This window comes from Bacillus rossius, chromosome 14 (assembly GCF_032445375.1).
Source record: "Bacillus rossius redtenbacheri isolate Brsri chromosome 14, Brsri_v3, whole genome shotgun sequence".
Taxonomy (NCBI): domain Eukaryota; kingdom Metazoa; phylum Arthropoda; class Insecta; order Phasmatodea; family Bacillidae; genus Bacillus; species Bacillus rossius.
The window spans coordinates 2,921,022-2,935,168 of record NC_086341.1 but is presented as its reverse complement, the minus strand read 5'-3'; the positions used below and the strand labels follow the sequence as shown (position 1 = coordinate 2,935,168).

Genomic DNA, 14,147 nt, shown 5'->3' with positions numbered 1-14,147 from the left:
ATCGTTCTGATTTATTTGCGTAAATTGAACCTTGCAAATCAAACTTTTAAAAAAAATTGATAAAACAATAAGCAATAAATTTATGTATAAGAGTTGTAGTATGTTTCCTACTGGAGTTCAATTTACTCCGGTCTGTTTTATTATAAATGTACTAATGGGTTTTTAAGGAAGCCTAATATGTCCATCAAGTTCTTACTCTGCTCGAACACACCCGAATATTCACCTTCGGCCAACCTCGGGTCTATTTATATATATATTTATATTTCTCTGTTAATTTTAATATAGCTATAATAACCTAACTAACCATCCATAGTGTTTTAAAGTGTTTTAATGTAGTTAACCTAACCGACCATTTTTAATATTGGAATTAATTTTCCTGCACAAAAATAAAAACAAATCCCGAAGTTGGCCGAAGGTGAATATTCGGATGTAATCGGGAATGGCAGAACTTGATGTGAATCTTAGGTCTCCCTTTGCTCCAATTCTATGCATTTCAAAATGGAAACGTTGTGGTGTGTATCATGGAGTGTGGTAACTTTAATATTAAATAATGTTTTATTAATTAACGCTGGTGGCAATACTTTAGTTTTGTTAGACAACCTAGCCATCAGAGAAACTCATTCTATGTTCTTCAAATCATTACAAGGTAGGTAATAAAACGTAATTAGACGGTCATTTGTCTGCTTACCACTTGAGTACGTGTAGCCGGTGACGTGTACTAATTTTTAAGTTTTACCTGTACGTACGATTATGTTATACACAGTTTTTCTTTGTTTGAAAACTTTATGTATTTCTGTATCTGACCCTACATCACACTTATAATTTTTCTAAATGATTATTTTGATTTTTTTTTTCGTATAACTTACTGTTAACACAATGTCACATTGTATTTTTAATGTAGCTAATCAATTTTTCTCACGATGTTACAACCTAACTACTTAATGAAACTGTGTACTACTGGTAAACTACCTTAAGAATCACAATACCATTAATGGAATTATAGAATAACTTTTCTGAAAGAAAGAAAAATATGTAAATTTTTTTTTATAAGAGAGAGACTGTTTTAGAACTACCAAAAAAAAAAAACTTAAAAAAAAAATGGTATTGTTTTATCCTAATAATATTGCAAGAACCTATATCCTGTGAATGGTGGTGTTCAATTCCCTCCTGCATTTTGTTCCTCGCCGCAGTCATCTATCATTATCTTGAACATCAGCGATCGTAAAAAAACTATCTTTGAAAGGACACCTGACAACAATCTTGCGATGGGGAGCTTAGAAGTAGGACGTAGAACATCAAGGTCTTTAAGGAATGAAGAAATACAGAAAGGGGTAAAAAATGCTATGGTTAAAAGAACGATAGGGTGTTGGAATGTGTTGGATTAGGAGTATGTATTGGCTATAGTGTGGCTGAGTTCAGGAGAGAAGAGTAATAGGAAAGTAGAGGTAATTCTTGCCACCGGGGTTTTTACCCATTAGCAGCAATAATAACTATTAAGAATAATAACATACATATTTTTTTTCCAGTTAGTTTCCATTTACAACAAGTGTTTTCATGCTGTGAGTAATAATGTTAGTTTAATTTCGTAATAATATTTTGTGTGTGGCATCATCAGAATGATAAGTTTGTTGACATACTTCTTCTACTTAATGTTTTAGAACGAGGATACACGCTTACTTTCAAGTCTGCTGACGATGCCAATCTGTTGCTCTCAAAGTACGGAGAGTTCCTGTACGAGCATCTCGTAATTTTCGCCCCGTCTGTGGAAGAGTTCGGAGGAGCCGTCAGCGTGGAAACCATAACTGAGTTCATCGATGGAGGAGGTGATATTTATACTTAATACTTAATGAAGTTCTGAGAATAAGCCACCATCACAGGATTTATGATTTATGCATGCAATGCAAATATGGTGTTTGTTTCCAACTTTGCTATTTAATTCCATCTAAAAGAAATTGCTTCAAAAAAAATTGAGATTATATTATTTTGTTATGCTTGTTCTATTACATTTTACTTTTTTTTTTTTAATGAAATACTCAGATATTTCATCACAGATCTGTATTCTGGAAAACTTATTCTTATTTAAGATTGAATTCCTTTTGACAGATATTTTAAATGTTGATGTAATTGTCTTGAAAGGTGTTTTAAGTTGTTGATAGTCCTCGGGTCTCCAAGCGTTGACTTGTGTTGAGGAGACTTGATGCCGACCCTCAGTCACGATGATGTCCTCGGACCGGGTTCACGTCTGTCCCCCGAGATGTCGCCCGGTACCTAGTACCTAGGATCCGCCCCACTGGACGGCCGCGGGATGCCGTGTGACGGCAGGCTTGTGCGTGCGCAGGCAACGTGCTGGTGGCCGGGAGCTCCAGCTCCGGGGACATTCTGCGGGAGCTGGCCTCGGAGGTGGGCTTCGAGGTGGACGAGGAGGGGGCGTCTGTCATCGACCATCTCAACTACGACGTCAGCGACCTGGGCAAGGTGAGCTCCGAACCCGGAGAGCAGCGTTACGTTTTGCATGTCGCGCCCTCGTTCGGACTCAGTATCGCTGGAGACAAGTCTCTGTGGTTTCATTTTCATGCCAATTATGTTTTTGAAAAAGAGATTTCACTACTATTGTTGTTACTGTAGCGAGTTCTACAAAATTTAGAGTAGGCCTATGGTGTTTGCATAATCGTTATATTTTGTTCTGTTTTTGTATAGATCAAAGTAAACAAAATTATGATGACAATGCGGTAAATGAACACAAATATATGTCCAAGCAAGAATAAAAATCATAAATATAGTATGTATAGTAATGAAACGGCAGGAAAATAATTGTTTCATGTGTTGTGAAATACGTAAGTACTTAGATTGTACTTAAAATTGTAACAAATACCTTTTTAATCAGTTCTGCAGGAACTAATCACATTTTCTACTGAACTGTATTGTACTAGCTTCACGATTACCAGGTACGTAATCCTATTTACTCGAGATTTGTATTAAATCTGTTTCACGAGTGTTTCATTATATTCCTAGTGCAAACGGTGAAGTACTCTAAATTTTTTCGAGCTCGAAAGTCGGGCTGGACGTTGAGAGTACCCCGATGACCCTGGTCGCAGCACACGCTGATAGTGGCGGAGCCGTCCCAGCTGATAGACGCGCCGGTAATAGCGGGGCCCAGGACTGTGCCCCCGCTGCTGTACCAGGGCACGGGCCTGGTGGCGGACCGGGACAACCCCCTGGTGCTGCAGGTGCTGACGGCTGACAGCTCCGCCTACTCCTACGTCCCGGACGAGCCCGTCAAGGAGGTGAGCGTCCCTTCCCCCGGGTCCACAACCGAGATGACCTCGGTGGTGCGAGACTGCTTCGAATACAGACAAGCCTCGTGTAGTTCAATAGAAAACTTGAAACTTTTTAGGATATACGTTCAACTAACTATTATCTTTGAAAGATTTGTGCAATGGGAGTGCATGACTTGATGTAAGTTTTTGGACATACGCCATTGCCAAGCGTATGTCCAAAAACTTACATCAAGTTCAACTAAATATATATTGCCATTTTGCTTACATTATAATTGTACAGTGTTTCAACTGAAGTGCTGTTGAAATTATTTTTGTATTCTTCAACGGTTAATTTTCGTAATAATTTTTTTTTACTGCTACTGGTATGTTGGGTTTTTGAAACTAACTTATATTATCAGCTGTTGTGGAGATGTTTGCTGGAATTCATTATTTGTAGTGTGGTGCAAACTTGTGTATAGTTATTTCAAGCATCATTGAAATCATTTTTGTTCATTATTATACTGTTGTAATTAAATTTCGTGGCTTCATGTCGTGACGCGTCGCGATCGTGCCCGGCTGAGGCTACGGCTGTTCAGTTGCGCATTTACAAACACTTCAAATTATCCCGATGAATGTTGCAGGTAGTGGGGTGTAAAATTCGGTTTATGAGTTTTTCACATTTCATGTTGTATGTGTGCGTTTCACGAGGAATATTGCAGCCGGAGTGACGCGTGTTCCAGTTCCCGCACGCGGTCGGCAAGAACACGCTGCTGATAGCCGCGCTGCAGGCCCGGAACAACGCCCGCGTCGTGTTCTCCGGCTCGCTCTACTTCTTCTCGGACGAGGCCTTCACGTCGCCCGTGCAGAAGGCCCTGGTGAGCCCGGGTGTGTCTGGGGGATCTCGGGGGGGGGGCCGTGGGGGGAGCACAGGGTGACGGCGGCCGTGCTTGCAGGGCGGCAAGCGGCACGGGGTGTCGGGCAACCAGCCGGTGGCGACCGCTCTCAGCCAGTGGGTCTTCAAGGAGCACGGCGTGCTGCGCGTCAGGTCCGTGTCGCACCACCGGGCGGGGGAAGCCGCCCCGCCCCAGGCCTACACCATCATGGAGGACGTGGTGAGTTGTCCTGCACTTACGAGGGATTTTAAGTAACAATCAAGGGAATTAAGAGGCCACTCCAGTGTTTCAGGGGCACCACGCAACCCGTGTTAACCTCATAAGATTAAATGTTATTTTCATTTTGCTTATAACTTATTAACTAATATAGATTTCGAAATGATGCTTGTTTGATGTGTAAGACGACGATGCTCTTATCAAAGCCCCTTTCTTCAAAAACGTGCATAAATTATGGTTCAAACCTAGACAACACACTTATGCATATTAGTAAAGATTAGTATAAAACCATAATTTATGCACGTTTTTGAAGAAAGGGGCTTTGATAAGAGCATCGTTGTCTTACATATCAAGCAAGCATCATTTCAAAATCTATATTAGTTAATTAGTTATAAGCAAAATGAAAATAACATTGAATCTTATGAGGTTAACGCGGGTTGCGTAGTGCCCCTGAAACACTGGAGTGGCCTCTTAAGGCATGATTTAAATTAGAGCCTCGTCATAGATTTAAAAAAAAAAAAGTCTGCCGTGAATTTTTTATATTTGTGCATTATCAGTGTTTTGACTCAGCTCCCTCTTCCCCTTAGTTCTTGGTTTGGTTCTGTTTCTTAAAACTCTGACCTCTGTTTTAGGTTAACTCTTTGAAGGGTGCGGGTCACCTCAACTAACCACCAATATGATACTGTTTTATGGGTGGTGGTTACTGTAGCTAACCACAAAAATAAAGTCGTTATGTGGGCGGTGGTTACTTCCTCTAACCACATTATTTTCGTGTGCTCCCTTTTACGGGTCGCGGCGATTCTCTCTAACCACACGTTGTAGTTGTCCTGCGACCCAACAGATGGCAGGAACAGTACCGCGCCACATTTATATGTCCTGTTTATTACTCGAGCCACCACTTTACTCAGACTCGCCATTGTTTCTTGCGTTGCTACGTATTATAGTGCTTTTTACTAGGAATTTTACTATTATATGTGTGGTAAGTGTTTGCTTTTATATTTAATGTGTTTATATAAATGTTTTAATAGTATTTGGGCACTTACAAATGTTCGTTTCTATTCCAGACAGCGTATTTGCATGTGGTTAGTGCTGCTAACCACTGCCCTCCCAGAACTTCAGCATAAATAACAGATCTAATATGCCTCGGCAAAAAGGTTTATCGGAGGATGAAATTTACCGTTTACTGTTTGAAGAAATACCTTCAGAAGAAGATAGTGTCATAGACTCCGATGACAGTTCATCTGATCCTACTTACATAAATAAGAATTTGAACAAAGAAAAAGTTTTCAACACAGTGTCAAGCAGCAGTGAATCTGAACAAAGTGACAGTGATGTGCCAAATGTTTCTAAAGTACTCTCTCGTACAGCTTCATCCAGCTTCGCAGTTACATGGACCCAAGATACTCGTGTTCTTCCAGTGCCTCCCTTCACAAAAGAAAGTGGTGTAGCAGCAAGAATAAAGAACAAAGCAAATATCAAGCCATTGGACCTCTTTTGTGAGTATTTTGATGAAACGCTTATCAACCATATTGTATTTCAGACAAACCTTTATGCTACCCAAACAGGAAAACAATTTGTCCCTACTGATGCATGTGAAATCAGGACATTTATTGGGATAAATTTATACATGGGCATAACCAAAAAACCAAGCTATAGAGACTATTGGAGTTCTGAACCTGACCTCGGTGAGAATTACATTTCTAAACTAATGACTGTGAAAAGATTTAGCTTCCTTTTGAGCCATCTGCATCTAAATGACAACACCGTAGCTCCAGACAGAAATAGTGTAAGCTATGACAAATTATACAAGCTTCGGCCTTTGCTGGATCATCTTTCGAAAAAATTTTTTGAATGTTACCAACCTCACCAGAAACTGGCAGTTGATGAGTCGATGGTAAAGTTCAAGGGGCGGTCGTCCCTCAAGCAGTATATGCGAGATAAGCCTATAAAACGGGGCTATAAGTCATGGATGTTGTGCGATGAGTCATCCTACAATTTGAAGTTTGACATTTACACAGGAAAGACATTAGGGGCAACAGAAGTAGGGTTAGGTGCAAAAGTTGTTCAAAATTTGTTAAGTGGTCTCGAAGGTTGTCATCACATTGTTTTCATGGACAATTATTTTTCTTCTTATGATCTGTTCAGCAACCTGAAGTCAAAAAGTGAAATATATGCGTGTGGAACAATAAACCCTAGAAGAAAACACCTACCTGCACTGAAGGATGAGAAACAACTTGAAAGGGGTGAATTTGATTGTCGTGTTAGTGAAGATGGAGTGGCTGTGTACAGATGGAAGGACAACAAGGCAGTGAACTTGATTTCAACATGCCATGATCCACTGGATGTTTCTTCTGTCAACCGCAAAATGAAAGATGGAACTGTAACAACCATCAAGTGCCCTCAGGTTTTGAAAGACTACAACTCACACATGAATTTTGTCGATAACTTTGATAGACTCAAATCAGATTATGCGATCAACAGGAAAAGTAAGAAGTGGTGGATGAGGTTGTTTTTTCATTTCATCGACTGTTGTGTTACGAACGCATTTATAATGCACAAGGAACTTCCTGTAGAACAATTTACAAACAAAGATTTTCGTCGGGAGGTTTACAAAGGGTTGCTAGCTCCAAGAATAGTTGCTGTGATAGCATCCACTCCATCTGGAAGCAAAGGAATGTCTCCAGTCGCAATCAAGACACATAAACCATTTGTAGACAAGAGTATTCGCCATGAAAGCAGCGGGCACCAACCGGTTCATTCAACATCAAGGAGATGTGCAGTCTGCAGTTCTAGGAAGAAACCAGTTCGTACTGTGTGGATGTGCACTGTATGTAAAGTGCCCCTATGCCTTAGAGCAGGAAAGGAATGTTTTAGAAGTTATCACAGTAAATAGCTTAACTGTTATGGAAGGATAAAGTTACTTGGAAAAGTGTTGGTTATAAACAAAACATTACTGTACTGTTTGTTACATTTGATTGCCTAGTGGGGCTGTGGTTAGTTGTCTAACCACTTTTCATGATCATAGATTATGATTGTTTACAAGTTATTTTAAGAATGTTTCACAGTAGTATACATAAAAAGTAATAAATATTTAAATATAAGTCAGTTGAAATTAATTCGTGAATTTTTTTTTCTCTGCCCCTGTCAGGTATTTTTTTGCTCGCCATTTCCGCCCTTCACAGGTATTTTTTCGATCAAAATTTCTGCCCTTCAAAGAGTTAATCCTGACACTATTTCCAGTCACACTAGTGTATCTTCATGAATGGTGTTTATATGTTTAATATGACTTAACAGCACCCCACTCACTCTACTATAATCCGTCTACAAACAAGTCACTAAGCCCCTTGGTAGCACATCTGCTTCACATCTCATTATGTAGCTGGAGCGGTATTGTGTGGCAAAAAAATTTTAATGGGTAACTTTGCCTATTAAGAATGTAAAAAAAAAGTACACCAGCCCCTCGAAGTAACGCTCTAATTCGTTCCAGGAAAATAGAGCACTAATCAAAACAGCGCTAATCAAATACGTTTTTGCCATAAGAGTGCATGTTATTCATAATAATTGGTTCTCCAGCCACTGAAATCCGTTTGTTTACTATTCCTTATATGACATTTATTTCGTTTAAATGTACGTATTTATGTACTGTTAACACATCTAAATACAATTTACGAAATATATAAATGTATAAATTGCATTTAAAGTTCAAATAACCTAAAATAAAACTATATTTAAATCACAGGCGGCATAATTGAACTGTACATAGCGTATTAACCTCATATTCCCTTACGAAGCATGTGTATACGTCACATTTTTAGTTAAAAATAATAGTATTTTTAACATAAACTCTGTTTGAATGTTTCAGAATAGAGAAGAAAAAATTTTACGTTTCTATTAACAAAATGCTATCTTAAAACAATAGCGTAATTAGTTTATATTGAAATCGATTCTAAAAAAAAATGTAACTTTGTGTACGCACGACTAGGAGTCAGCGCAGCCTGTCATGCAAGATGTGAACTAGCACCGAAAGCTTCCGACATTTCTCACTAGAGCTGCTACTGAGTTGCAAGACGGCGTAGTATGTATAAACATTAGCTAAACACACACGTTGGCATCGGAAAATGTATTTACGAAATATTATTTACTGTGCAATTTTAATTAGGCTTTAAAAATATGCGATGGAAGTGAATAACCATTACATAAAAAGGTAATTTTTTTTTTTTCGTCATAATGTTTATGTTACACAAGTGCCGTCTTATTTTTAATTTGTTGCATTTTGTTTGTTACATTGTGCACGTATGAAAATAAAATAAATTATGTGGACGAGAAAGAGCGCTACTTAGAATATATGACCGCGCTACTTCAAATAATGTCCTAATTAATTGGCGTCTTTACTCCAAAACAGCGCTAATCGAACAGCGTTACTTTGAGGGGCTGGTGTACATGTTAACCTGGCACTGCTGGCCACACTGTGGCTTCATCATGCCACGTTAGCACGACCCATCATTCTTTCCAGCTCAGCAAAGGCCCACACCCGAGCATCAAAGTGACCCAACCTGTGCCCACAAGAAACTAGTTCCAGAGTGAAAAACGGTTAGAAAATTAACTAAATAATTCAAGCCCGCTACATTATTAAGTTTTAATGTGGTTGCATGAGGACACTTATATCACAATGATAATTTGTTAAACCAGAGGTGCTAATGCTTGCAGACCCGCTGTATAAGTTCGGCTGAAATCAGTGCCAGATTACCGAACACACTGAACGAAGTAGCGCAGAGTCTGCGTTGGTTAGACCAGGGGTCGGCAGACCGCTGCTCTTTACAGGGGATTTTACCGCTGTACGACACACTGCGCGGCCACAGCGACTAACTAAACCAAGCGGCCAATCACAAGGCGTGTCCCGAACCTGCACCCTACCACCGCTCTCGCCCAGCTGCTGTTTTATTTAGGTTTTCTTGTTTCAGCAATAGAGTTGTAATAGTGACTGCCATAATTTGGTTTTACATTTCAGTGTTTTTTCTTTCTTTCTTTTCTTTCTTAAATGCCTTTATTTTTAAGACTTCGTGTTGAATTTGTGAATAAAATATTTTGATTTTCTCTATCAAGTTTTGGGCAGGGTTACACTGTTAAAAATCGCCGCAATCTACGAAGAATGCTGGTTACAAATTATCCAGGCATCTTCATAAACTTGAATTTACGGGCAACGATTTAACTTACTTTTGACACGAATCCAAAGGTATATTAACGAAAGCTTCAAAACTTGGTTAGGTCTGAAGTAAGAACACATTTATTTTGCCCACATTCGTTTGGAACGAAACTCGTAAATAGAAACTCCAAGTACGGCGTAGTTTCAACAAAGATTCAGATACTTGAGTTGAATTCCTCATCAGAAAGTCCATAAAAATTTGTCTTTAATTTCTAACAGTGTAGTAACAGAAGAGATTTTGGTGGCATGGATACAGAGAAAGTACATGTTGCGGCTGTCTAAAAAAATTGGAGAATCTTTTTACTTGGGTGATCTGACCGGCTGGTGTGATGCGTTGGAGTCGCGGCCTTGCGCGAGCCAGGCTGGTGGTCCTCTGCGCAGGTGTACACCGTCGAGATAGAGATGCTGTCGGGCGGCAAGTGGGTGCCGTACAGCGCTGACGACGTGCAGTTGGAGTTTGTGCGCATCGACCCGTTCGTGCGCACGACGCTGCAGCGCAAGCCGGGCGGCAAGTACGAGGCGCGCTTCAAGATCCCGGACGTGTACGGCGTCTACCAGTTCAAGGTCGACTACAACAGGATAGGCTACACCCGCCTCTTCAGCACCACCCAGGTATGCCATCTACCTGCTGTGATCATTAGGGACCCCAGAAAAAACAGTGAAGAGTAGAATCCACAAAAAAGTGACGAAAATTTAGGAGTTTGTAACGTTATTAGTGACGTTTTTGCCTCACGTTATCGTCACAGATTTACAACACATGACTAGGGCCATACATATTTCGCGAAAAAATTCCCAGACCAGCTGAAAGTTAAAACACTGTAGCATTGTATGTGTTTCGTGACTGGGCGAGTTTCTTTCAGGTACATGTCGATTGTGACAACACCAATCACATGAAGTCAGTGCGGAATCAAACGCGTCCTGAGTGGCTCGGTAAAACAAGGTGACGACCTCTCGCAGACGGCCGCCAATCACAGGGAAGAAACCGCTGGTGCGGGTATACCTTGTTGCAGTCTAATAGACGTTCGGGTTTTTTCGCGAAAATTGCCTGCCCCTACACATGATACTAGTTTCAATACCAAAATGTTTTTTATATCTTGGAATGTACAGAAAAACCTCTTACAACGAACTCCTTTATAACGAAATCCTCATTATAACGAATCAGTTGTTTGGTCCCACCAAAACGCCATATAACAATTAAAAATTTTCAAAAAATTTCCTTAGAATTTTCATATTTATACAATTTGCTTCGTTAATATTACGTTTCGGTAAACAAACACAAATATTCCCGCATCTTATATTGGCTGACTTTGACCATAGAACTATTGACGTACTGAATCGCACTTCGAAGCAAACACATTGCACCACCACTAGCGGGAAAAAAAATTCACTTCGATTAATCGATTTTCCGAACTTCGCCAAGAAAATTTGTCACAAATCCCACCTACAAAAGTACATCTGTTTCTGTGGAAATACGTTATCTATGGTTCGTTTGTTCGTTTGTTTTGACATGAATGCCGATATTTATTTTAGATTCTGTGGAGGTTTTACTTATCTAAAATTCGTGGGAGTCTACGAGTTGTTTTCTAATTGTGGTAAAATAAATTCTACTTAGTGTATTTTATTGTTTGGAGGTTAGCTTTGATGATATACTTTTGTTTACATACAAATTAGGTTATGGATGGACAAAACCATATGCGATGATTACGACGAATTTTAGCATCTTTGGTTTTATAATTATTTTTTGTTTACAATAATGGATTAAAAAAGAATGCAATATATTTTAGCACAAAAATAAAAATTCTGTAGCCTATGGTGTTGGTTAGGGCAGCAAAAATGTTTGTCTTAGTTTAAAAAAATTATACAGGCTTGCATAGTTGTCATTTTGATGGAAAATAAAGTATTTCTCCATTTCATTTAATGGTCAAAGTTTTGGCTTGGATTTACTTTCTTACTCTGCAAGCGGCCCTTAGCGTCGTAAATTCAATTCTTTTTAATTTATTTTTTGTATACATATCACTTTTAGTTTAGAATTCACTTCGTTATAAAGAAACCTCACTATAACAAACACACCCGAAATCAATCCCTTCAAGTTTGTTATACTGAGGTTTTACTGTAGTAATTTCTTTCTTCAGCAGCTGCACTTGACAGTAGTGAATTGTGGCCGAAAAGTGAAATGTTACAAAGTGTAGCAATACATACCACGTTTTATCGCATAATCGTCGGACCAATATTTTAATAACGTCAAAATTTGGATAGAAAAACCTCTCGCGTAAACGTCGCGTGATGTTTTTGGTCCTGCTATTGGATTCCGAGCGCTCTGTGTAGGTATTCTTTCCGTATAAAATTATGTATTTTAAAGTAGAAATCTAATATTTATTCGGACATTAACACTTAATTGTTTAGTTAACGGAAATACGAAGTTGACTGATGTGTAAATTTTCTTTTAAATATGTTTTTAAATGTTATAACCTCCATCTGTTTGTCTGTATCGCTGTGGTGTACTGCTTACAAAAATGTAGCTAGCGTTAGTTTGCATCATTCATGTTTAGTTATGTTGCTTCCTGTATAGGGCGTGCGCAAGTAGTCGAATATCAATATTGATATCTCACCGATCGCATGCAACGCGCGATCTGTCGAGTGCAGAGTTAACTGCATCTGATGTCCCGCACTCTTTTGTGGTGTGTGCTCACATTCGGGTCACAGATTTTGTTTTTCTATTTCAAGTTTAAGAAAGGTTTTTGTTGCATGACTTATTAATTTTAATTGTTTGGCATGCTTTTGCATACTCAACTTTTTTTGACAAACATACTTTCCATAGCATTTTTTTTCGGCTTAAACGTCGCACCCCTACTTTTCAAACTTGATTTTAGTTTAAAATGTGCGACGATTATGCGATAAAACACGGTACACTATGCTTGGGTTTGGTATGTTTTCCAGAAATAATTATGGACAGTATGTGCTCATTTGTAAGAATTTAACTCACAAACTAAGTTATTTTTGTTCATTAACAATTATTTTCCGGAGGTCTTGCGCGATATAACAAATTAGAAATTACCGCTCGATAGTGGTGAAGGCGACGAAGTAAACAGAAAGATTGCCCGAGGCGAAGGGGTACGTGGCTTGTCCGAGAGGGAGTTCCCAGTCGAATGTGTGGTCGCAGGTGTCGGTGCGGCCGCTGAAGCACACTGAGTACGAGCGCTTCATCCCGAGTGCGTACCCGTACTACATGAGCGCGTTCAGCATGATGCTGGGCGTGTTCCTCTTCAGCTTCGTCTTCCTGCACTTCCGGGAGGACACCAAGGCCAAGGGAGACTAGCGACGGACTCGCCTCGAGTCCCCGTGTTTGAGTTTTTAATTATTCACTGCGGTATTTTTTTGTATTCTTTATATGCTACAGTGGTGTGATTTATTTCGGCAAAATCTTACAAACTTTAACATTCCTGGTGCTCGCACAAAGTTGTGTGTAGTATTGGGCATTCAATGTATGATTTGTTGTGTTGAAATACATGATCCACTGTGAATTGTTTCCTCTGGTTTTATTTATCTGTTGTGTACGTGTTTAAGGATAGGTTGTTACTTGTGTCAAAGATTCATACAGTAAAACCTCCATTAACGAATATTCTATTTAACGAAAAACCCCATACAACGAAATAAAATTTTGGTCCCGCCGAACCGCCATAAGATCAATGCTGTTTTAACCTCTAAATACCGAATTTTATTTGTTCTGAAATAGTGAAATTCCCTTTACAACGAACTGCTGCTTTTGAAAAACACGCAAAAATAAATATCTCCTACAAGACATCTACTAATTTTTTTTTTTCATTCACTGCTTAAAAATTCGTGCGTATAACCTTAAAATAATATGCACCATCGCGGAAGACAATAAATAAACAAATCATCATGGATAACACACGTCGTGTATACATGCCACACTTTGTTCAAAATGGCGGGTACAGTTAGTGCTAGTGGCGGAAACCTCTCGTACCATCGCTCTGGCAAGACGAACAACTAGTATATTTTGCGTTTCTATGGTTAAAGATGCGCACACGCAAATATTTTTAACTATGGTGTAGTACAATTCCCATTTTTTTTCAGTTTTCACTGTTGTTTATTTATTCCACACGTAGTTACAGAAATCAACACGTTACTACTGCAAAATGAATTCTAATCCTAAAAAGCGGCAACAGATTGACGTTAAAATAAAATAAGAAATTTTAAATGCAGTTGATGAAGTTGTAAAAAAAATTATATAGCTAAACGTTTCGACATCCCGGCGTCTACACTTTCGACCATATTATTCAACCGGGGATAAATCGAAAACGTGTAAAAGTATGTAAGAATGATGATTTAGACTGGTTAATGGAGGCTAGGGCATCAAACATCAACAAAGGCATGCCAGGAAGCACTGGGGATGGGAATTGATAATTTCGAAGCATCAAATGGTTGGCCATTAAACAAGTGTATTCTATGTACTTTTTCATGTTTAATTCCTCATATTGTATTAAACAGTCAGAAAGACAGTTCTAGCCATTTATGTGAAGCTTTATGATGACTAGAAATATATCGTGCAAAACCTCC

At 39.0% G+C, this 14,147-nt stretch overlaps 1 protein-coding gene across 1 annotated transcript; it reads left to right on the top strand.

Annotated features, from left to right (window-relative positions):
* The first annotated feature begins 420 nt into the window (after positions 1 to 420).
* LOC134539018 (dolichyl-diphosphooligosaccharide--protein glycosyltransferase 48 kDa subunit) lies at positions 421 to 13,095 on the top strand. The gene is made up of 8 exons (XM_063380685.1): positions 421 to 646; positions 1,659 to 1,823; positions 2,339 to 2,475; positions 3,096 to 3,284; positions 3,998 to 4,132; positions 4,211 to 4,369; positions 9,951 to 10,181; positions 12,730 to 13,095. Exons 1-8 carry the CDS (start codon positions 487 to 489, stop codon positions 12,883 to 12,885), a joined length of 1,332 nt encoding a protein of 443 aa, XP_063236755.1. The 5' UTR covers positions 421 to 486; the 3' UTR covers positions 12,886 to 13,095.
* Positions 13,096 to 14,147: the final 1,052 nt, after the last annotated feature.

Excerpts from the sequence above, each read along its gene's own strand:
- LOC134539018 (XM_063380685.1), top strand. The coding sequence starts at position 487 with ATGCATTTCAAAATGGAAACGTTGTGGTGTGTATCATGGAGTGTGGTA. Across the intron at positions 3,285-3,997 it reads CGGACGAGCCCGTCAAGGAG|TTCCCGCACGCGGTCGGCAA; the intron begins GTGAGCGTCCCT and ends CGCGTGTTCCAG. Across the intron at positions 4,133-4,210 it reads CGCCCGTGCAGAAGGCCCTG|GGCGGCAAGCGGCACGGGGT; the intron begins GTGAGCCCGGGT and ends CCGTGCTTGCAG.